The sequence below is a fragment of the Styela clava genome, chromosome 3 (genome assembly GCF_964204865.1).
Source record: "Styela clava chromosome 3, kaStyClav1.hap1.2, whole genome shotgun sequence".
NCBI lineage: Eukaryota > Metazoa > Chordata > Ascidiacea > Stolidobranchia > Styelidae > Styela > Styela clava.
The window spans coordinates 21,707,119-21,731,095 of record NC_135252.1 but is presented as its reverse complement, the minus strand read 5'-3'; the positions used below and the strand labels follow the sequence as shown (position 1 = coordinate 21,731,095).

The following is a 23,977-nucleotide window of genomic DNA, read 5'->3' as shown; positions in this document are numbered from 1 at the left end:
ATTAACAAACAGGAGTTCGCGGCCCAAAAAGTTAGGGAAACTCTGGGTTATGAAAATGAACTGACCGTTAGAATTAGTATTGAAATGAGATCCGCACTTTTGAATATAAATTGATTTGTTTAATATTAATAGCGCATGATTATAAAGGAACAACTTGTCACTTGGCAGCAATACAGTTTAAATCGTTTGTTATGGGCTCATTGAAAGTATTGTAGTTGTAATAAAAATAAATAAATAATAGAACAGGGATTCGATGTCGCAACAACGAAAAACACAGTCTTGTTTTGTTATTTCAAATTTGATCTAAACATCAATAAACAATCAATTGGGTACTAGAATCACAAAGGAAGAAGGCGAAGAAATGGACTTCAGAGAACGTATGCTTGGAGCAAAGTCACTTACTTGCGTCGAGGGGTCCCATATGCATGTGACTGTGAGAGAAACCTAGATGCTCCGCAAGCTATTCGTTCACCTATTAAAATACTGAATTATTTTTATATACAGAGCAGCAAATACACCCGAATCATTAAATAGAGTGATTTTAGTTTACTCAGGGACTTCACTCGGTAAATAACAATGTTTGGGTACTCCTGAAGTATGCGCACCGGGATGTTGCATGACCTGAACCCTAACCTGGTACACAACCTGAGTTCAGGTTGTGGACCTTCTTCACGGGCACCGTAACACCAAAAGTAGAGAACCCTTGATATATGATACCAATCACCTATTTTATGAACTCGGTTTGTAGAAGAATAGTAGACTTATTGAGACATCAAGTTAGGAAGAAGGTTGGATATGCTCTCCGATTTGACATCAAACGCCCCCACGCGTGGAAATTATTCCATGTAATCAGTATGTTGGTAATTGGGATCGATATATACGCCAATCTCAATTAGAATGGCCTTTCCCGTAGAGAGTTGTTGAGCTGCTGTACAAAACGGGCATTGATATAGGTTCACCGAGGCAATTAGAATATATATTGGACTGCCATACTAACAGCAGGGTTAGAATATGGATGGGTATATAGTTTCACAGACCTTCTGTGTAGAGGGCGCATAGAGTTGCCATGTAGACATCACCTTAGGATGTGGGTTATGGGTTGATAGTTTACAATAGGCATATGAGTTACCTCCTGCGTAGACCATCGGGCTGCCCATATGGACAGTAGGTTGGGAATGGGGCTGGGTATGTTTTCCCAATCGCCATTTGAATGACCTTCTCTGCAGAAGGCTATCGGGCTGTCCATATAGACAGCAGGTTAGAATTAAGAACGGATAAATGGTCTCTATTGCCATTTGAATGGAATTTCCTGTAGAGGGCGATCGGGCTTTTTATATAGACAACAGGTTAAGAATAGGGGTGGATATATGGCCCCAATCACCATTTAAATGGCCTTCTCTGCAAGCGGCGGTTTGTCCGCGACGTAGACAACAGGTTAGGAATGGAGATAGATATATGGATGGCCCCATTCGCTACTAGTATGGGCTTCTTTGTTGAAAGCTATTGGTCTGAGCTCATATAAACAGCAGGTTAGGAATGGATTTAGGGTGAAAATCGCTGAGGGCTATACCATACTGACAGCAGGTTGGGAATGGATATATGATTCCAATCGTTATTAGAGTGGCATTTTTTGTACACTGCTATTGATCTGTAATATAGGAATCAGGTCAGAAACAGGGATTGATATAGCAATTTGAATGATCTGCTTCATATATGTATGATCACCCCCGTATTTTAACTTTTAATAGTTTGAACCTATCAAATCAGGAAATCAATTTAAGTGCTTCGTGATAACCTTTGAGCAAATGATTTTCTAATCACGACGCTATATTAAAAACTCCCTTTTCTATTAAATCATCCACCTGTTTGTTTCCTATTTAGATAATAGGTTTAATTAGGTAATGATTATCTTTACGTTCGAGGTAATTAGGATTACGAAACTACTCATTACGTCATCACAATGATGTCATCAACGGAAAGCGATGGTTTATTATTTGTAGAGGAATCAAAAGAGCAAGATAGACTTCTGAATAATAAAACAAACACGTGAGTGGGTTTTGACAGAATCAGAATTTATTTTACACGCGGAAAAAAACCAACCTGTCCTGATGTGCGTTATCTAAGAATAGAATTAGGGGACCTCCTGAAGTATGCGCACCAAGATGGCGCACAACCTGAACTCAGGTTGTGTACCAGGTTAGGGTTCAGGTTGTGCGACATCTTGATGCGCATACACCAGGAGTACCGATTTAGGATAGGATTTACATATTTATCCCGGGGGTAGAAAAGCCGATAAAACAGCGGCGAACCACGACCTCTCGTCCGGTTACCAGCAGTCCATGTCGGGTATGGGACCAGGTAGCCAGTTATTTGTGTTCGAAAGCAAGAACTTGATGATAGTGGAAGCCGTAACCGACCAGCGGTAACGTGAACCACCCTACGGCGGTGAGAAGTCTTGCAATCCTCTCGCACATAACCATCCCAGAATGCAGGCAGAGTAATCAGAGTTGAGCTGACGAGCTTATCCCTAACGCTGAGCACGATGAGTCAGACCACCGAGCCGATATTCAAACCAGATTATCTTTCTCTGCGCTTAACTCTCAATTGCTATTCAATGTTTAACACTAACTGCTTTCGGGTTTCAGCTAATCCATTCCCTAGGTACTTTGTTTATTTTGGAAAAATATTTTCACTAAAAAATATCAGAGTTACTTTAAAAGATGCATTTGCCATTGTATAAAATGTATCTCACTAATTGTTGCTGTAGGGATACCTATATGGCCCCAATCGTCATTTGAATTACCTTTTTATTAGTGGATGTGCGTGTGTGAAAGGTACTCCTGAAGTATGCGCACCAAGATGTCGCACAACCTGAACCCTGATCCAGTACGTCAGGGCTACTCAACTGGCGGACCGCGGTCCGAATCCGGACCTTTCGAGTATTGGATTTGGACCGCACCTAATTATTTATTTTGGATCATTAGCCCCACTTTTTGAATTTTCTATTATAAAATGACTTTCATAGTTTTGAATATATACGAAAAGAACTATAACACCATAATAAACAATTTTAATTTGCTACTAATCATTAGTCGGTCGAGGAAGTGCTCGTTTAAGGATGCCGAAATATCATTTCTGGAAAGACCGGACCCAAATAATTTTGAAGTTTTGTTTGCGGACCTTCGATAAAAATAGTTGAGTAGCCCTGCAGTACACAACCTAAATTCAGGTTGTGCGCCATCTTGGTGCGCATACTTCAGGAGGTCCGTTTGAGATATAAAAGTCAAGCCCGTGTAAAAAAATTGCTTTCTCTTTAGAATCGTCCGCACTTCGTCTTCGAGATGGTTTATGTTATTCATGGGCTCAGCTATTGGACTTATAAATGGAATTCAGAATCTACAATTCGCAGGATTTGAGTCGACCGCCGTGGCATTCTTTGAAGTGAGTATTTTATGAATTTTGTTAGCTCCTTATGTATAATATATTTTCTTTCTTGTTGTCGTTGAATTAAAATATTTCAAGGCAGTCTTGTTGCAAAATGAGTTGTTTTATTTCGAACATTCTTTGAAGTGAGTATTCCATGACGTTCTTCGGTTGTATATATATAAAAGTTTCCAATTTTTTGTTGTCGATAAATTAAAAAGCGTTCTCCGAGTTCGACCGCCGACGCCAATACACAAGTGTGCATGTGTGTGCTTGCGCGCGCGCGTATGTGTGTTTCTTTGTCTCAACTTCTATTAGTAAACATAAAAGCAGAGGAATTTATTTTACACGCGGAAAAAATCCAACCTGTCCTGATGTGCGTTATATGAGAATAGAATTAGGGGACCTCCTGAAGTATGCGCATCAAGATGGCGCACAACCTGAATTCGGTCGTGTACCAGGTTAGGGTTCAGGTTGTGCGACATCTTGATGCGTATACTTAAGGAGTACCGTAACAGTAATTTATTTTTCCACCATACTAAAATACACTGTATAAATGAACAATACAAAAAAGAAGTAAAACGGCACTTTGGAATGAAGGAATGCGCAAGACATCATTGCTGGTTATCAAGCAGCGACACACGTGATTTAGGTCCAAATCTAACAGCAATAGATGAACAAGAATATCGGTCAGAGACCGAAGACTTATCGATCAAAAGTTAGGGGACCCCCAAACAGCGCTCTTACTCCATAGTGACACCTTGTGTCCCATCACTAATAAATTAATACCTCGCTGATCATACGACATAATTCAAAATCAATAGGCTTCTGATCCGAAATATGATGAATGCATGTGCAAAATTTGGAACGGATTCATCCTCGCTTTCGTGAGATATCGCGTGTATCTAACAGACAAACACAAAAACAGACAAATATCAACATACTTACCGATCTTAATATCGATAAGTAATCATACAATGATTATTGAAAGAAGTTTACGTCAAAGTAAGTCGAAGCAACCTAGATGCCCAGAAGACGCTCGATCCAAAGAGAAACGGATACATGTACTAAGCCAGTGGTCGGCAAACTTCATGTAACACTGGACCTAATATACACATTTTCGGTAAGGTCCGGACAATGTTAATTTCGCCTGTAAAACCATAAAATTTCAACGTATTTTGACGTACCTGCGACTTCGACTAATTACTATAAAACAAACACCGTGCAACAGCCTATTGTGAGCTCTTTTTGTTCGTTCGATGGCCGCAATTTGTCTACCCCGGCACTATATCGTGTTGGTCTGTACTCCATAGTCTATAATAGTATACCTATAGGATACTGTGTACAAATGGTACCTCTAGGCTCAAGGCCAGACCCTCCATTTTCTGCGGCCCACAGCCCTGGTGCAGTTTACAAATGCTGTTTCAGTTCTCATAGATGGAAGAAGTCGTTTGAATTCTATTACTTTTAGTTTTAATATTTTTCAAATTTCTTTGCAGTTCTACGTTCCCAATATTTTACCCCAAATTTGCTGTTTTTTATACGTCATGTGCACACTTTCATATGCCATTCAGTACACTCTCATATGACATTCGTATACGTGTATTTCAGCATCCCACTCTCATTATTGCAGGTTTCATACGTTCTAGGAGATCTTCTAACACAAGCATATTATATATCGTTCATTGCATTTGGTTTTCCTGTAATTTGGTTGATAATGAGATATGGCTTGAGATTCACTGTACAATGTGCCGCGAGTAAGTACTTTTGTAAATATTATTTTTAACATTTCACGTCTATGGCAGTGGCTTTCAAAATGCTACAACCACGTTGACAAGCATATTTACTTTCAAAAGAGCCACACCGGTCGCGTTGGAGCTTAAAAAATATCTTAAACAACTTTGTTTCTTGAGTGAGCCAAAAAGTTTGAAAATCACTGATCTGAAGGGTCATTTCAGTCAGTGAAGCCTGGAGTGAGCAATTGACCTAATGATTGTTGCTGTAGACCAAGGGTCGGTCGCCAACTTTTCGTCGTTCGCGGGCCAAAATTAAGGGTTGCAAGTCATTGGCGGGCCGCAAATATTTTTAGAAAATTAAAAACCAAACGGATGATACTTTTTAAATAAAAATCAAGCATTGATACATCTCTCGAATGGAATATAGATTTATCCATTTGAATATTTTCGGCGCCATTGAAACCTTTTACTTGGCATCAACTTTGATCCGGCTCGCTGGCCGTATGTTGCGAACCTTGTTGTAGACGATCGTTCTAGTTACGTTCGGGTTCTTGTTCATTTATATCTCGATTTAGGTATAACATTCAATTTTATTCTTCATTGCCTTTTTTTATTTACTAAAATAAGTCAGTTCATTAACACGCATACGACGTATAAAATTACTGATAGACAATTACATCAATATATAAATAGTTAGTAATAGCCATACGGGCCGAACGACATTCGAATGGCATCTTCCGCAGAATATTAGGCTACACACAATAAATATAAGTCTTGGAAGCTTTAAAAACATAGGTGCTTTATTCGATGTTATATTTCTACAGCATTAATATTCATCGGAACAGCAATGACTGCAATTTCAACGTCAAACAGAAACTTCTTCTTCGTTGCTTTGACCTCAGAATTCATCGCCGGCTGTGCTCAGGTGAGTAAATTTTATATTGTGATGTAACACACATAAATGTCACCTTTGACCCCTACCCTTCAATATGATACGCGTAGATGGATTACGTGGTGCTCGCAGGTGTCAAGTAAATTACAATAATAAGAGATCTTCTATGTAGAGACACATTCCATGCTAGTCGTTATGTCTTTCTGTCTGTCTGCCTGCGTATCTGTCTGACATTGATTCTTTTATCGTTTCACACAAATGTTTTCTTGATGAGGGGCTTCCATTTGGCACTCAATCCGTCAATGAATGGGAATGTGTAACTCACGGGTTACTTGTTTCAGCATGTTATTTCATTATAATTACACGAAACTTTCAATCGTTTACGACTTCCCCCGTCATACAAGAGAATGCGTATTGAGTAATTAACTAAATATTCACCTAATGATAAATCCCTTTCTCTCCCGCGATACATGTGAGAATTCTGTTCCATATCGCCCCTCCACACGATGAACGGATTTAATTGGGTAACTTGTCTGTCTGCATTTTTAAGAAAACCATGCATTGTTATTGCCGGCCATCCATCACTACGATTTGGCGTTGCTGTACATTTTATAGAGACTTGGAAATATTCAGCAACCAACTCTGTCATATTCTCTGTGTCATGTTCCCATATCTAAAAGCTTTGGCTCCATTTCAACCCCTTCAAATGAAAGCATATAATTTTGAAATTGATAAAAAATTCATCAGCTAATATCCTTGTATCACAAACTCATCAGAGATCTGATAACACTTCACCTTTATTGACAGGTTTTCGTATTATGTCTCCCATCTCTGTTAGCTGGGAAATGGTTTCCAACAAATGAAATTTCAACGGCATCTGGGACTCTGGTGTTCTTCTATCAGGTGAGGACTTGGTAACGAAAATTATAACATCTAAATGGCATTTTGAAAGTTTAATGTCTGATCTAAGTCAGTCGTTATCCACTACCTCATCTAGAATTTTACAATTTTAATAGACCATTCACTTTTAAAGCAGCGGTCCCCAACCTGGGGCCTGTGCCCCTCATAAGATACACAGGGAAGTTGCAGGGGACCCCAATGCTAGGGGCAAAACTGCTTTAACTTACACTATACAAGAAACTCCCCGTTTTTCCTAGTTTCAATTGCTTGATAAGATTCTCACTCTGTTAAACATGAATTGTTTGAACATGATGGGATTTGGAATATGCCAATATCAAAACGAGAATATCGGTTGGAACCGAAGACTTATCGATCGATAGTTACGGGATCCCCCAAAACAGAAACTGCAGTTTCGGTTCATCCGCTCTTGTAACTTGCGCACTGCGCATCGCACACACACACTCGGCGGGTTTCAAAATTCTCTCGCTTTACAAAAATCTAGATTACTATATCAATAATTGATTGATAACTCGCTAATTATACGACATAATTCGCCCAAAATCAATAGGCTTCTGGTCCGAGATAAGATGAATGCACATGCAAAATCTGGAGCAGATTCAATCTCGCTTTCGTGAGATATCGCGTGCATCTAACAGACACACAGACAGACAGACAGACAGACAAATACCTATCAATATACTTACCGATCTTAAGATCGATAAGTAATAACACTACGAATACCACTGGGATTATTCTAAAATTTTCAATTGCCAAATTTACCCGTAACAGCTAACGGGTCGGAAACCGAGGATTTTCAAAAGTGCTGAGGGTTTAAAAAGCGTTTCAGGTCACAAAATTTATATGTATGATACAAAAAATTGCCATTTTTGCATTTTCAAAACGCCCCTGTCCTATTTTGCAAACACGACTACTTATATAGCTTACGATAGTTAGGAAAATGGAAAGAACTTTGTAGGCTTCGATTAAAATTAAACTCGTAAAAAAATCATTTATTTCCAATAGACTTGAATTTACTATAGACTGTCTCTATATAATTTGTTTCAGTTGGGAAATGGACTCTCTCTTCTAACCGCGCCTCTAGTGGTCACTAAAGAATTTCTTGGTGCAACACTAGGGATGAGAGCTATTGTGACGTTCACCTCAATCTCAATCTTCTCCTTTGTGATGTTTATCATGATCCGGCTCTGTAAGTATTTTTATTTTTTGGGGTATATTTTCATTCAATATATTTTCCTGACTCATCAGATATTGGCTTGGTTGGCACGGCGATGTGGCGCATCGTGCTAAGCGTTAGGAATACGCTCGCCACCGCACCTCTGATTACCCTGAGTGGGCTCACATGTTTGAATTCCATGTGGGGATGGTTATAACAGACAGTTCCTGAACTCGTAATAGAACTAAAATAGGAAAAATCAGAATAAAATTATTGCCTAACCCTAACCTGATACACACACTACGGGAGTACCTTTAATCTTAATACAGCCGTTTTCAATGAGGCGCTCCAACACCTCCACTTTGAACGAGGATTGAAACAAGCATCTACTAAATCTAGCCTTTCGTTAAATCGCTTTATTACATTATTCTTTTTATAGACTTTGCAGAAAAGCCTGAATTTCCTCCATCAGAAGCACAAGCAACGTTTTCAACGTCAAATACCTCATTCGCTAAATCTTTAAAAAATCTCTTCACTGACGGCGATTTTGTTTTACTCATGTTTTCTTATGGTAAGTTTTAAAACAGGAGTTTGTCGAACTGGGCCCATTGACGGTCTTGGAGGGCCACAGGGCGTTTCTCAGGAGCCAAGAGCAAAAATATTCACTATATATAATTCACGATGATAAAATTAAGTTAATGTACATTGACTGAGATATAATGAATAATTAATACCGTAACGGTATTTAAACCAGTGGTTCTCAAACTTTTCAAGCCGACCTCTTTTTAGAGTCTCGCGCCCCACCTCAAAAATAACTAGCTAACAATAAGCCACAAATAATAGATAGTAAGGCTCCACGATAAGGATAATAAAGATACAAGTGCAACAGCACTTTGCAATCTATAAACAATAAATATATGTAATATCCGAAATAAGTCGGGCAATATCAAACCTAACAAATATTTTTATTGGACACATAGTGGACGATCGTTCTGTTGTTATGTTGTTCTTGTTGTTTTTGACACGTTTTGAAGAAATCGCTTTTCTCCTTGATTACTGAATCAATTGCTTTGAAATTTTCAGTGGGTAAAGATTGAATTTTTCTCCAGAAGGCTATTACTATTTTTTGCCATGACCTCATCAAAATTATGTGGCGCTACGTGTCCAGATATTTGAGCATAGCTCTCTTGTTTTTAATTAGCTTCCACGCCCCCATTGTTGGGCGCGCCCCATTGTTTGAGACCCACTGATTTAAACTTTTGCTCTCGTTTTTGTTTGTTTTAACGTTTGAACGTGTCGAATAAACTCGTAAATTATTTACACCGAACAAGCACAGCATTCACACTAATGTTTAACTTAAAGTGTTCAAAATAAATGACGTTGTTACAACTCTTTGTAATATCAATTAAAAATGATACTTGCTGGTCCATATATCAGTGGAAGCCAAATCAAGGTATTTGGGTTTATTGTATATTGATTCGGGTGATTAAAAAGAAAAAATCACGGAACGTATATAAGGTGGTTCATGATCTAAATGTCGCCTCACGATTTTGTATTTTTATCGAATTTTGTATTCATACTTGTACTAATTGTAGAAAATAATTGATTTACTTAGCTTGGAACATAAAACTAATGGTGTTACATTAAAATGTTCTATTTTATAATAATCAAATGTAGACAGGTATATGTCGCGAGCTCCGCCCTGTTTTTTATTTCTAAAATGTCAACTTTTATGTCATTTTTTCGACGTTATTACCAAATTTTTTTGTCTGTCTGTATTCCAGGTATCGATTTCGGAATCTTCAGCAGCGTTCAATCACTTTTCAAGTCGGTCATTGAAGATAATTTTACAGTAAGTTTTTCAACTTTATAAGATATAATGCAACCAAATTCTAGTCAGCACTGAGTTTTACTTGTAAGACGAATCGATTTTTTTGCAACCTATTTTTAGCATAATATTGCACATTTTTATTTCTTTTTCATCTCTTGGTAAGGCAAGTGTTTTACAATTATTTATATGCATATAATCAAATCAGTAATCCTCTTCTCTGCTAGTATGCTATCAAAAATAAAACATAATATAACCCATATGTATGACAATAAATCTTTATATTGTAATATTTCGGGCATGTGAATGAGTTTCGTTTGCATTGCAGAATTTTTTTTTTGTTGAATCCAAGCGAGATACAGCTGTTATTAATAGAAGTTTATCACAGTGATAGTTGCCTACCTCGTCTTGTACTTCTTAGATCTTTTTTGTTGTTGATTGTTGTAAACTGCTTGTCTGAGGAAGTCTGATTTGGTAAAACGAAACGTTACAGAAATACATTCGTGTTGGTGTGCAGCAGGAATTTCGGATTGCATAGTATGCTATTTTTATTTCTGCTACAGCATTCTTGCATTATACACATACGGATCCACTGGTTCAAAGGCATTGAGGCAGGATTGGGAGTTAGTCTCCCGTAACCTCTACTGGTCCTTTTTTTGGTTTGAGAATTTAATTCTTGGAAAAAATATTATTATTTGTTCGATTTCTTTCACAGGGTATCTCAGATGCTACGACGGGGCAGATCGTTTCATTTATGATATTAGTTGGTACACCCGCGCCTCTTGTGTTTGGAATAATTCTGGATAAAACAAAAAGATTCAAGTAAGAAATTTGTGCTTTATTTTGAAATTGATGAGCACATTTCAACACTTATGCCCACTACTTTAACGCAGCCTCTGAGTAAATTTTTCTTTACGAAAAACATTAATATCTGCTTGTTACATTGAAAATGTGAAAACGCCTCCATAACACATGAATGCACATAAAATTATATTTCCTAGTTTTCGGGCGCTCCAGAAGTGTGTGTACCAATATGGAGGCAAATCGATCTTTTCGCCTACTTTAAATCAAGTTGTGTAAAGGGACTAAAACTTATGGGCAGGTGGTATATTTATTTGAATAACACAGACAGTCCCTGAACTCGTAATAGAAGTAAATAAGGAAAATCGGAATAAGATTATGCTCTAACCTGGTTCACATACAACGAGAGGACCGTTTTTATATTGGGGATTCGACACAATTGTGTTAGTATTACCCTGATATTTTTTCTTGTTGTAATTTGACTTTAAATCAGGAACATATTTCTGATAAACTCAAATTGGCCGTTGATTCTCGTCTGAATTACTCGGACAAAAGTAAAATTATCTATCCGCTAGATGTCGCCCACGGATTTTTAAACAATCCGATTCCCTTTCGGTTTGATACTAAAGTGTGTATAAGTATTCACATGGACTGCATTTGATTGAACACATGTTGTGCAGCTGCCTCTAATCACCAAACTGTTGGTTAATAGCAGCCCAACAGCACTCTTCTGAGGAAGGTATTCAAATGTCGATAAGGACCTCACATATTCCCAGCTTTACATTTTAGGGAAGTGTTCCCAAATATAAAAGGCATTATAAATTCTGTTATTCGCGATAAAACTATAGGTAACTTGGTAACCTTTCGAAATAGGTTATGTATTTAACTGATCATCTGCACTGTTGTATACGCTACTTTGTGGATATTCAAATTTAATTAAATTGAAGTCAGGAATGGACGGTTAGGTTAAAATTTTAGTTAGGGATAATCACTGAGACCGCATACCCATCATTATTTTCAACGTTCTATCCAATAGACATCCCAGCAGCACTTTACAGAGACGGACATTACAATGTCGATTGAAACCATATAGCCATCCATACACCTAACTGCAACAACGTATACTTGTATCCTTGTATCCTGTTTTTCAGTGATGAAGATTCAAGATTTCAAATTTCTAAAACAAAATTTTTTTCTCGGCTGTAGGTGGACTCTATTATGCATTCATGGAATCTGTATCACTTCCGCAATATTTCTTGTATTTGCTATGACGTCACAAACAATATGGATGGTTTGGGTTGGCATAGGGATATTTGGGTGAGTATAAATTAAATTAATATTATAAAGATGAAAATGAAGGCGGTGCTAGGGTGTGTCTATATATTGTTGAAAATAGTCGATTAGTGGCGGAACATCATTCGTCTAAAGCAGTATATAGGGGAATTGTTTGACAAAATTCAGTTCTCTAATGTGTTAATAAAACCTTCCAAGTTTTTATGACCCTTTGTTTAAGCCTTTTCTTGTATTATTTCCAAATTGAATCCATTGATCGATATTGACCGAATCGATATTGAAACGATGTAAATTAGGGCGTTGGTGAGGTGTGTCTATTAAGGGCGGTGATAGGGTGTATCAACCCATTGCATGTATATTGTTTTCTACTGACATCTATTCGTACCTTTGGACGAGTCACGTGTATCTTGTCATTTTCGACCTACATCTGAACAGTGCGTGGTTAAGACGAGGCCAGCCAATTCTCAAATGTAAAACCTTAAAATGCATTGGGGACACGTTGGCATGTAATTCCACCACTGAGCACCATAGAGATTACTCCCATTGTGTGTGTACCAGGTTAGGATTAGGGCATAATTTTAATCCGATTTTCTTTATTTTAGTTCCATTACGAGTATGGGGACTGTCCGTGTTAGCCGTGTTAATCCGTGTATACCCCCTGCCCATAATCTACAGCCCCTCGAATCCGTAGCCATGGATAATTATGTATGTTAGGAGCCCGTGGTTCAGCTTATGATTAATCAGGGCATGCTCAAGATGAGAATGATAGCGTCTTATCAGTTTTCCTCTCCCCTAAATAAACATGGATAATCATATTTCAATTTTTTACTTCACATATATAGAGTAGTGGGATTAAGCCGGTGTCGCACCGGTTCTATAGAACCGTCTCGCGAAATTTTATGAGATCAGCGAACCGGTTATCATTACCGAAAAAAACATGACTTTTTGTAACAGAACCGGCTGAAAAATATGACATTTGTGTGATATAACCGGCTGACAAAAAATTTTGAATTCCACCACTGCATATATATAGTATTTGCTGCATATATATAGTATTTTGTATACATCAATTGAACATAGCACCAGTAGACCTACGCATATCTCATAGCTTGGTAGTGATTATTGGATACTCTTGTAGTATGTGTGCCAGGTTAGGGTCAGGTTTAGTTCTGTTATAAGTTTGGGGACTGCCAAGTGAATATACCCCCTGTTCGTAGGTTTCAGTCCCTTTACACAACTTGATGTAAAATAGGCGAATAAAATTAGTTACCTTCATATTGCTACACATACTTCTGGGCGCCGTTAATTTTTGCTTATTTTTGCTCTAGCAGTCTTGTATTTGCTTTTTGTTGAGAGATTAAATAAACGTTTTACTGTTCCAGGTTCGGGTTCACAGGTAAAATGTCGGTTGGACTTGAAACAGCAGCAGAGATGACGTACCCGGAACCGGAAGGAACATCATCCGGTATACTAGTTTGGGCGATGTCGGTGAGTAAAAATTTATTTTAGGGCCGATGAATATTTCTAAGTTTCACAAAATAAACACACCCTAGTCCAGGAGTGCGCAATCTTTAATACCGAAGGGCAAATAACTGGGTGAAACCGCGGACCGCACCTTTATGCGGTTTTCTAGAAGTTTCAGACTAAAAAAGTTTGCGCACAAGCTCAGATATAGGCTTTGCAGCGCAACAAAATTGGAACCACTCGCACTTGTTAGATTAAACTGAATTGAAAACTCGTTTCCTGGCGCACAAGTTTTCCTTGTGGGCCGCATTAGGTTGCACACCTCTGTCCTATAGATTTTAAAGTTGGTTACACAAAAGACTTAATGTGACGTAAACAAACAATTCTTGACATAATCTGTTACAGGAAATATGTTTGCCAAAGCATAAATATATAGGGTGTCCATAAAATCTCTGAAAATTTTAAAATTACAAATAGAATTTATCAATACTATTGTGTTGGCTCTCGCAAAACAATTATTGAGTAAAAACAACAAACCAGGTTAGGATATATTGAGAACTGACTTCATGACAAAATTGAAACTGTAGAGGGACTTTATGGACACGCTGTAATGCCACTAGTCCAAATCATAGTTACAGCATTTTACCTTGTTCTTCCGTAGACGACATGAATAAATTATCACTTACAATCTAAAAGACCAAAAATAAATTCAATCCAATTTAAATAATTCGCATAGTTCACCCTCGTCGGTTTCGAACCGTTGGCATCTCACTTTAGCGTTCTAACCGCTTCCATCAAAAGCTTTGTCGGCTGAATAAATAAGTCACATCTGTTCTTAGCGATGAAAGTACACGAGATAATTTCATTGTTCAATGAAATCATTGTTTATATAACGAAATTGAGTATTTGGATAAGATGTAATCGCAATCGTCATTCCACGCTTTCACGTAAAACAGTTATGTTTTGTGTGATTGTTCGTTGTTTTTTCATACAATACGAACTGACCACGTGGCGAACCGCGGCCTCCCGTCCGGTTGCTAGTCCATGTAAAGTATAAGATTAGTCAGCCAGTTATTTGTTTTCGGAAGCATGGACTTGATGGTGAAAGAAGTCTCAACCTATCAGTGGTTACGTGAACCACCACGGCGGCAAGGAGTCCAGCACATAACTATGCCGTATGGGATTAGAACCTGCGAATCCACGTAGGGTAATAAGAGGTACAGCGGCTAGAGTTTTCCTAAAGCTTAGCACGATGCGCCAATTAAAATACATTTTATTACCTTATATAACACGTTGATGTATGTCCATATTTTGTAACCCATATGTGCTTGCTGTGTGCCGCAGTGTGTGCTTTCTATGTACTCATATTAACCCAGACTTTTTCTGGTTTAAAGCAATCTTCTCTCATTTTGCAACCCACCGTTATCGTCTGTTGGCGCGTCATGCTGTGCGTGAAAAAACACACTTGCCATCGCACCTCTGATTACCCTGCGTGGGTTTGCAGGTTCGAATCCCACAGAAGACAATTATGTGCAAGAGTATTGCTGAACTTCTCATCGTCGTAAGATGGTTCACGTAACCGCTGATTGGTTACGACATCCTCTACCATCAAATTAACCAGTTATGGTTTGGTTTAGAAATGCAAATTGCGCTGGAAGCACAAAATTTCAAATCATTTCTAACCTAAACTGGTTAATTGCTAATTTGTTATTCAAAAACGTAGTTTATTATATCTCACATTTTTGCATTAGTGACGGGAATTTTGTACAAAATATCACTATTTCCATACCCGAAATGCACTGGTAACTTGACGAGAGACCGTGCTTCGCCATAATATGATGGAGCCGTCCAATCGGCTTTCCTTCATCCCAAATAAGTATGAAACTCTTATCCTATTTGATAACCACTATACCGTATGTAGTCTCTTTGTGTAAGCAGACAATCCTTAAGCTCATACCATATATATACCATATCTACGATCCATTCTCTCTCTCTGTCTTTTCACAGCCCAGACCAGAAACTTTGTTTAATTGCACTTATTCAAATATTGCGGTGAATCGCGCCTTTGACTAACGATGATATTTCTGACTGATCTTTTAATCTAAAATCTTGCGCAAATAGCTTTGACGTAAATCGGGTACGGTATATGGTGACACACGATTAACAAAAATCAGTGAATTTACCTAAAATAGCATGAATAGAATAATTCAATTCACTAAAATTTCGTTGCGACGTTCAGTGAGCGAGGTGATGTTTCCCAAAGCCGACGAGATCGGTCAATTTCATAATTTTCTTTTTCGCATCAACCTGGAACAAGTGGTCTAGCATTACTCATGCCTTGTATGTTGTATTGTTAATAATGTTTGGGTATATGCCGAGTTCTACACCCAAGCTATAATAATATAAAGGTTCAACTGAGTGCGCTTACACCTCTTTATTACAGCAGCATAACACACAACATAGATGCTTACAGCAACAGATCAAACAAGCAAGTGACGTAACAGCGAAAGGTTAACACTAGACAGATAGCACAATCAATTGTTAGGGACGTTACTTGTCAATGCATTATTATACATAAATCAACGTGTATTTCACTCAAATGGTTGCCACGGAGTTATACTCGAAACCTGCAATCTGAAACGCCAACGCCCATCGCCTTGATTAAATCACGGTATAGATACAATACAATTTATTTTGCGCGCTATATATTGGTTATCGATTTCAATAAAAATTGAGTAGGGACGGGCTGAGATTCGGATCCGGACTCAGATTTGAGTCAAATCCACGCATTTTTTGGACTCGGATTCTATCCTGAGTCCAAGTCGTTTATACCAAGTCTATATTCAATTGTGTTTTTACTGATTTACGCCTATGTTTGTACTTTTACCTCTATAAATCTCAGTACATACCTGAACTAGTTAAAATTCAAGGTCAGATATGTATTATAAACACTCCTAATAAAGACGACGACAGATATCCATATAATATAACGCAAGTTAAAAACTATTGATCACGTATACCAATGATGTTGCCGCTAGTCGCCCTCACGATTCGATTCGAGTCCTTGAGCTATTACTCGGATTCGTCGAATCTCTGTAATGCTTAGTACATCAGTCGATGCTTATATATATATTGAGAGTAGACGAAATGAAAAAGGGTCGGTATTGACTATACTGATCACGGCCATCGCCAAGAAATAAAATCTATCAGAATCGAGCACGCCTTTACATATGTTACCTATCTTGATTCTTATTTTACCTTAGAATGAACTGGTGAGAATAGGGTTTGAATCCGGAATCTTTTACGTTATATGTCATCATATCGATACCCAACTCACTCCATTAATGATCTTTGGGAGACTTACAAATTCCCCTTATTTCACAGCTCTTCACAACTATTTTTATCCAAGTGATGCGATATCTCTTGACACTTTCCAACGTCTATGTCAATGTATTCATCGCAAGTTGCTCCGTTGTTGCGTTTATATTTACATGTAAGTACTATTATTCATTTTTGCCTGAGAATAAGTCACTAAACAAGAACATATTTGACACACTTTTAGCTGAAAAGGCGACTTCTTTCTGTTGTCGACCGCTAGTCATCAGTGCACTGCACATGGTAGTTCCTATTATTGCTGAACAAGAAATAATTCGATATACTAGATTAAAAGGCAGATTTTCCCAGCCTGTTCAATTTTTCACATTGTGTGTTTCATCCATGTACCCAACTTTCACTCAAACCTACTTCTAACTTTAATAGTCAATTATGACATTTGTTATATTTTGTCCCAGACAACTGAGACAAGGCACTGAACAAGCGGCCACTGCTGAGCAAAGTGCCACTATAGTCTAGATTCCTTGTATGGGAAAACTACCGCCTAATGGCCAAATCCGGCACGTTGGATGATTCAATCTGGCCCGCCTGATGCTGCAATAAATTTGAGTTTACGATTAAAATTAGTTTGGGCACGAGGCTCATTGTTTTCCACTTTTGCTTTTGTAACACTGTAAATATTGTTCATGAAATGTAACTTTTTACGTCACACTTAATAGCCCGTCAGTCTAGGTGCCAGGAGTCAAAATCCTTGCCCATCCCTGAATAAGGAGGACCGGAATCGTTTTGGTTCTGCATTTCTCACCCAAGTTATAACCACATGTCTCCTAGTTGGAATTTAAATATTGAAAGCAGCGCCAGTCCCCCTGCAAAGGCGATTGATAAACTTGGTCGCTTTTCTATCTTCAATACTCAAATGCTGCGTCTATTCATCACAAATCGTTTTAAAGTACTTTTTATTTTTTGTAAACAATAATTGAAATGAGAAATTGAAAAACAGAAATCAGCACTATAATTGTGTATGTTACAAAAATAAATAAGGAAAATTTTGATTGTTCCCTATTATACGATTGTTCCCTCGTATATAACCGGTGATGGGATTCGATTTTTTTAAGAACAGTTTCTCTTTTTCTCGAAATTCTCAAAAACGGGTTTCATCCATGCACAAAACCATGCTGATAAATATATAAGAACTGCTTAAATATCGGACTGGAAAACATATTTTTATCACATTGTGGCAGGTGTGTAGCCAGGGGTGGTTTTGGGAGTCGGACCCATCTCCCCCCTCTCATAACTTTTCGTAGCTTTTTACACTCTCAAAATTCATGAAAACACAAGTTTTACGGTGTTCGGCCACAAAAATGTAGAAAACATGATGTAAAAATGTAAACGTAGAATCCACTGAAATCGAGGGGCGCTAAAATCAGTCGATCAAAATTTCTTGTGGGGTTGAAAATAAAGTTTTTGGTTTTTGCATTTAAGGATTAGCTTTCTACTATCATTAGCGCATAATTAGAACGGCTATTGCCCGTTCAAATAGTCCAACTAAATTTTCATAGGACTGATGATCAAGTCTTTTTTAGTTCATTAAACCCGGACTCTTTCGTTTTTTAGGTTTTATGCAACCAGATTTACGAAGAACGAGGGCAAATTATGAGATCATAGAAGATTCTGATCATAAATAATGCGATTTTTCTGTCAATTCATGCGTAACAATTATGTCACTGTTGAAATAATCACATTGTTCACTATGATCATTTATGACATCACAGAGGCGCCGGGTACAAATTGTCCACTGGTGATGTACTCGTAACAATGAGATTACTCATCCGTAACCGATCTCTCTTTATTTTAAAACAATACACCCACGGAGCGTCTCTTCGTCTTTCTTTTTCTAGTAATTTATTTGTGACGGCAACTCTTCTTGATGACCTCAAAGGCTCTGACGTAAGGACGAAATCGGCTGTGACTTGCCATGAATCAGCGGTCGCTGGAGGCGCTGTATTATCTGGTGATAATTCCAGTTGGTTGTCCGGAGAAATCTGAAAATAAATATTTGTTCAAGTCAAAATTTTGATAAAGAGCCTTTTAGTCGGTAATAAGTAACTGTTTTACTGGTCGTTTTGGTATCATCGTAACAACTGTACGTCATTCGGTATTCACTAACGCGCAATTTTGCACTATAATGATTTTGTACCATTGGTTCCAAAACCACGGGCCATTTACGGCCCGCGTAACGATTACTAGTTGATTTTGAACAGTAGCTCCCAAATTGCGACCCGCTAGACAATTAATGTCTGCATAACAATTTAATATGGCTCACCTAATTGAATTAAATAGTTTAACACTCTGTTTCTTCTTTTTGCGTTTTAGATACCGCCAATTGTTACGTCATTATCACAGTCCAAGCACGTGTATATCGTCACGATTCAATTATACCAATCGGTCCTTTGCGGACGCTTCCGAATATCTTTCCGCCTCTAATTTTAGCCCCCGGTCAATCAACCTTGAGAACCACTGATTCATAGTAAGCCATGCCTTCGGCTTCTTAACAGTCGCGCGTAACTTCGCTCAGAGATCAATCTTCTTTTATTTCTGAGCGAGTGCGCGTGACCTTGCATTAGGATTTTTTTTTTATAAAAAGACCGGTTCAAAAGTCAATCTAATCTCAGATTACACACAAATTGTCTTATATGAATTCTAACCATTATTTGAAACACTTCAATTTCGATATCACTAAATCAGTTATGGTTTTTTTCCTAAAAAAAGACAATGTCAAACCTTAGTCTGAGCTCAAACTAGACGCAAATTGTTACGTCAATGATTACGTCATTCTTGCGCCATCCAAGTTAATGCACACGAAACTATTACCTGGTTGACTCTTCATACTCGGCCAGGCAAAAGGCTGTGGTTCGCCTCATGCTTGAAAGCAGCCTCGCCAGCCTTCTCTACGGGACAATGTGAATATCTTTAATCAAACCCGATAAGGGCGTTTAGTCAAACCGGGAAGAACGCAGCTGATGGCTGCTAGTTCAAACTATAACGCCAACCCAACAGCGAAAGCCCTTCCCGACTTCCAGCCCCGAGTTTCATTATATTTCTCAATATTTTTTTTTACCGTATTTTGTGTAAGCGTGGTATTTTTTGCTTATTTATAGTCTATCTCCGGATAGTTTTGTACTATATGTTGTTGTGTAATTTTGTAAGGATGATATTCACGAAGGTGCAATTTAAATTACATAGTGGGTATTAGTCAATATCATACAGTAAGGATTTTTATATTGTAAGGTCATATAAAAGAACTCTGGGCGGGAGAGTTTGAGTGTTAAATAAGTGTAGCTGAGATGATGACGTGTCTCAAGATGTACACGTGGAGATTGTTTCATTTTAGTTCCGATTACATCCAGCAGGATTTTGAGTTATTCTTATCGCATTATGAAACGGTTTCTGAAAGGTTTTTAGTGAAATGAAAGCATTCATCGGTATGTTTTGCGAATAATAATTGAAAATCGACTGTCAATCAGGGCACATGCGTAGACTTCATAACCGAAACAAGAGAGCTGTGCTCAAATATATGGACACGTCACAAGGTTTCGCTATTTTTCATTCTGACACATAAAAACGAATCTCTTGAAGTTCACAGAAATTTTTGAAATAGATGAAAGTAATAGCCTTCTGGCAAAAAAATCAATCTTTAACCACTGAAAATTTCAAAGCAATTGGTCCACTATTCGAAGAGAAAAGCGATTTCATCATGACGAAAGAAAGAAAAACAACAACATAATAGTGAAACGATCGTTATGTACACTGATGTGTCCAAAAAAATCGAGTCTGCCATATGCATTGCACTTTGAAAGGTTTTCGACAGTGTGAGCGCAGCGAATAAGCGACTCGCTGAGTTTTTACGTTTCATGGTGTTCCGCGCAGAAAAAACTTCATTTAACGTGGGTTTCAGGTACGTTTTTGCGTCGCATTTGTGATGCATTTAAATTGAGTTTTGAAAGATTTCCGGCGGTGTGTGGACGTAGTGAAATACAACTTGTTACCGGCACTCTATAGTATTGGTATTTCTTTCAGTTTTTTATTTATTTACTATAAGGGCGCGTGTGGCTGGAACGTCTTACGAACAATCCGATGCACGCACCTGTGGCGTGGCTCCCGCCTGGAACAAGTATCGACCTGTTGCTTTCATTGTGACGAAAATAATTAAAGTCTTCAAGTCATGTTAAATTGCTTGTTACAAAACAATGATGAAAATATTTCATTGTCCGTGACATCATAGTTTCAGTAAAAGCGCAAAGAAGGAAATTGTTTTGCTCATAAAGGGTTAAAATTCACATTTAGCGTCCGCGGGAGTAATTTTACAATGAGTCATTGTCTTAATTCCGAAGTATTTATTTCGGAACAATAGGGCATTTAAATGTCCGGGTGGTAGGATAATGTTTCAACAAGTTTTCTATTTGTGACGAGACAATAGGATACCCATACCGGGCACGTGTGAGGCATTCACAAAGTTTTGTTTCCTAATTCCTATCAAATAGTTGTACGAAATAGTTTAGTACTTATATAAGATGACTTCTTTCAACTATTACGGAGTAAAATATACCAAATACCATTTTAAGTCAAAACTAAGGCCCACCTGTCGACGAACTCCGTAAGATTTTGAGTTTCCGCCTCTCAGTAGCCTCGGAGTTCCTGAAAATGCTTGACCTCTGACCTCTACTTCGGTATTGTCCGGTTTGGGAGTTAATTCTCTCATACTTCTGCCATGCCTGCATGTGAAAAGTTAGAATATTATGTCGCATAAAGTAAGGAAATGGATAATACGACTCGATCATATGGTCTGACACGGCCTGCTTTAATTACTATAATTCATGAGGATAGTTTGTGTTGTCTTGTGTGAGGTCCAAACAAATCTTAAACCAGCGTTTCTCAACCTGCTGCCCGTGCCCTCCAATAGGGCCACAGAGCAGTTGGAGGGAGACAACAATGCTAGCCGTGAAACTGATTTATTTTCCGATTTACATGATAACTCCCCGTTTATTCCAATTCCATTGCTTGCTATGGTGTTTTCCCTTTGTTATGCATGAATTGTTTGAACATGATGGGATTTGGAATCAACTAATTAAAATAACACCATAAATACCACTGGAATGATTTACAGTGGGCCATGAGTGCTAAAAGTTTCCGGAAGGGGGCCATGAGCCAAAAAAGGTTGGAAACCACTATCTTAGACGTATCTATTCAGACTATCACATATCATAAAATTATACCGCTGACAACCATATGTCTTCTTTGATACTATTTTGAACAGTTCTGATATTTTGATGTGCTCCTGTTACCAGAAGAGCGGTACGAAAAGCTAAACAGTTGACGGCTTTGGACTGCTAGTGGAGTCATAAACAGTCAGTAATTAAACCACTTGGTGGCAATCTGATTGTAGACGGCCATACTCCATGGTACATATATTTATGGAGAAAGGGCGGCAAAATTAATAAAAAGTAAATAATTCAAATCTGCTTTTGAAGCGCAAAATGCCCTTGGACCAATGCCCTTGGGTCTGTGAGAATTATAATCAGGTCGAGTATAAAATTAGTCCGCAAAAATGTTGAAGTAATTATGGTATGTCAAGAACTACTCATGATAGCATGGACGTTACAAAGAATAAGTTTCACAATTGCAATTGGCAAATACGTACACAACTCGTAAATGCTGCTTAGTCTATCAAGATGTCGTGATACTCAAATATAAGGACCAGAAATCTAAAACGAACCGCAAACTATGCGAATAACGCAAACATAACCGCCACAGGTTGCGCAATTTTTGATGACGCAATTGCTCACAAAAAACGAATCCCATAGTGCCGCAGAAATGTTTTAAATAGATAAAAGTAATAGCCTTTCAGCGAAAAATACAATCTTAACTACTTAAAATTTCAAAGCAGTTGATCCAGTAGTCAATGAGAAAAGCGATCCTTTCATACAGTGCCAACGAGAAGAAAAAGTAAAGGAATACTAAACACATGATGATAAACAACAACATAATAACGAGAATATCGGTCGGAGACCGAAGATTTATCGATCGAAACTGCGGTTTCGATTCATGACTCTATAGTGACGCCGCGTGTCCCATCACTAATTAATTAATAACTCGCTAATTATACGACAATTTATCAAAATCAATAGGCTTCTGGTCCGAGATATGATGAATGCACATGCAAAATTTGGAGCAGAATCAATCACGCGTTCGTGAGATATCGCGTGCATCTAACAGACAAACAGACAAATACCTATCAACATACACACCAATCTAAAGATTTATAAGTAACAAAGCGATTCATAGTGTCCATTTCGTGTCCAATAACAATCTACCGACTGTATCACTAACCTCGGACTCTGTATTCCTGCATGATGATGATGTTTTGAAGTTTCCAGTAAAGCTCCAGCATCAAAGCCGACAACCTTCGCCAACAGTTTTTTGTGTTCCTCTTTCTGTGGGAGTTTTGTCATCGGGGTCGGAGCAGGCGCGGTTCTTAACGCTCGGGCTTCGAGTGTGGTGATTAAATGAACGGGGGGAACACTGCGAACTATTCCAGTTGGCGTGTTGTGGTGCAGTCTTGGCGTGTGGTAGAACTTGATTACATCCGTCATGGTCAGAGTTTATTTTATTGTTTCTTGATTAACAAATATATATTTTAAGAAAAAAAAAAGGAATATGAACATAGATTTCCTTCAAATTTTTCTATATATATATAGCTATATAAAAAAAAAAATGTTTTCTAGGATAGGGCTGAGAATATGTTCTTTCATACCGGCTTGAAGCTAGTATTTGATCTGATAATAAAATTTGCTTGATAACCTAGCGAACATATTATCAGTTGAAAATCTTTATACGTAAAAATTTGAATATATTACCACACGAAACGTGCTTGAATTTAAAACAGCTTTGCTGTCCATTTCAGCTCATTTCCAATAAAACACATTAGTAAGAAGACAACATTTGGCCCGGGATGAGTAACTCACATATTTAATGCAATATTTGATTACTGTGCTTTTTTTTCTATTTTATGCACTAACACTAAAAAATATAAATGAATTATATTCTAAACAAAATACCTCAATATTGCAAAATTT

General features: G+C 37.9%; 2 protein-coding genes across 3 annotated transcripts; one reads left to right on the top strand and one right to left on the bottom strand.

Annotated features, from left to right (window-relative positions):
- The first annotated feature begins 1,881 nt into the window (after positions 1-1,881).
- Positions 1,882-20,123, top strand: LOC120343177 (choline/ethanolamine transporter flvcr2a-like). Of its 2 annotated transcripts, XM_039412305.2 has the most exons (13): positions 1,882-2,046; positions 3,318-3,441; positions 5,057-5,180; positions 5,984-6,084; positions 6,859-6,954; positions 8,017-8,158; positions 8,565-8,696; positions 9,910-9,977; positions 10,669-10,775; positions 11,961-12,071; positions 13,430-13,535; positions 16,896-17,004; positions 18,459-20,123. In XM_039412305.2, exons 1-13 carry the CDS (start codon positions 1,961-1,963, stop codon positions 18,527-18,529), a joined length of 1,377 nt encoding a protein of 458 aa, XP_039268239.2. In that variant the 5' UTR covers positions 1,882-1,960; the 3' UTR covers positions 18,530-20,123. The 2 variants fall into 2 exon arrangements, with proteins under 2 accessions (XP_039268239.2, XP_039268240.2); XM_039412306.2 differs by lacking the exon at positions 11,961-12,071.
- LOC120343117 (uncharacterized) lies at positions 17,787-23,514 on the bottom strand. The gene is made up of 3 exons (XM_039412229.2): positions 23,232-23,514; positions 21,484-21,616; positions 17,787-18,886 (listed from the first exon to the last, which is right to left on the bottom strand). The coding sequence occupies exons 1-3, from the start codon at positions 23,492-23,494 to the stop codon at positions 18,611-18,613; spliced, it is 672 nt and encodes a 223-aa protein (XP_039268163.2). The 5' UTR covers positions 23,495-23,514; the 3' UTR covers positions 17,787-18,610.
- Positions 23,515-23,977: the final 463 nt, after the last annotated feature.

What these genes read in the sequence shown, in the direction of transcription:
- LOC120343177 (XM_039412305.2), top strand. Translation starts at nt 1,961, where the DNA reads ATGATGTCATCAACGGAAAGCGATGGTTTATTATTTGTAGAGGAATCA. An exon ending in CCGCCGTGGCATTCTTTGAA is followed by an intron (nt 3,442 to 5,056) that starts GTGAGTATTTTA and finishes TCATTATTGCAG; the next exon opens with GTTTCATACGTTCTAGGAGA. An exon ending in CACTGTACAATGTGCCGCGA is followed by an intron (nt 5,181 to 5,983) that starts GTAAGTACTTTT and finishes ATATTTCTACAG; the next exon opens with CATTAATATTCATCGGAACA.
- LOC120343117 (XM_039412229.2), bottom strand. Translation starts at nt 23,494, where the DNA reads ATGACGGATGTAATCAAGTTCTACCACACGCCAAGACTGCACCACAAC. An exon ending in GCAGGAATACAGAGTCCGAG is followed by an intron (nt 21,617 to 23,231) that starts GTTAGTGATACA and finishes TTTCACATGCAG; the next exon opens with GCATGGCAGAAGTATGAGAG. An exon ending in CTTACGGAGTTCGTCGACAG is followed by an intron (nt 18,887 to 21,483) that starts GTGGGCCTTAGT and finishes ATTTATTTTCAG; the next exon opens with ATTTCTCCGGACAACCAACT.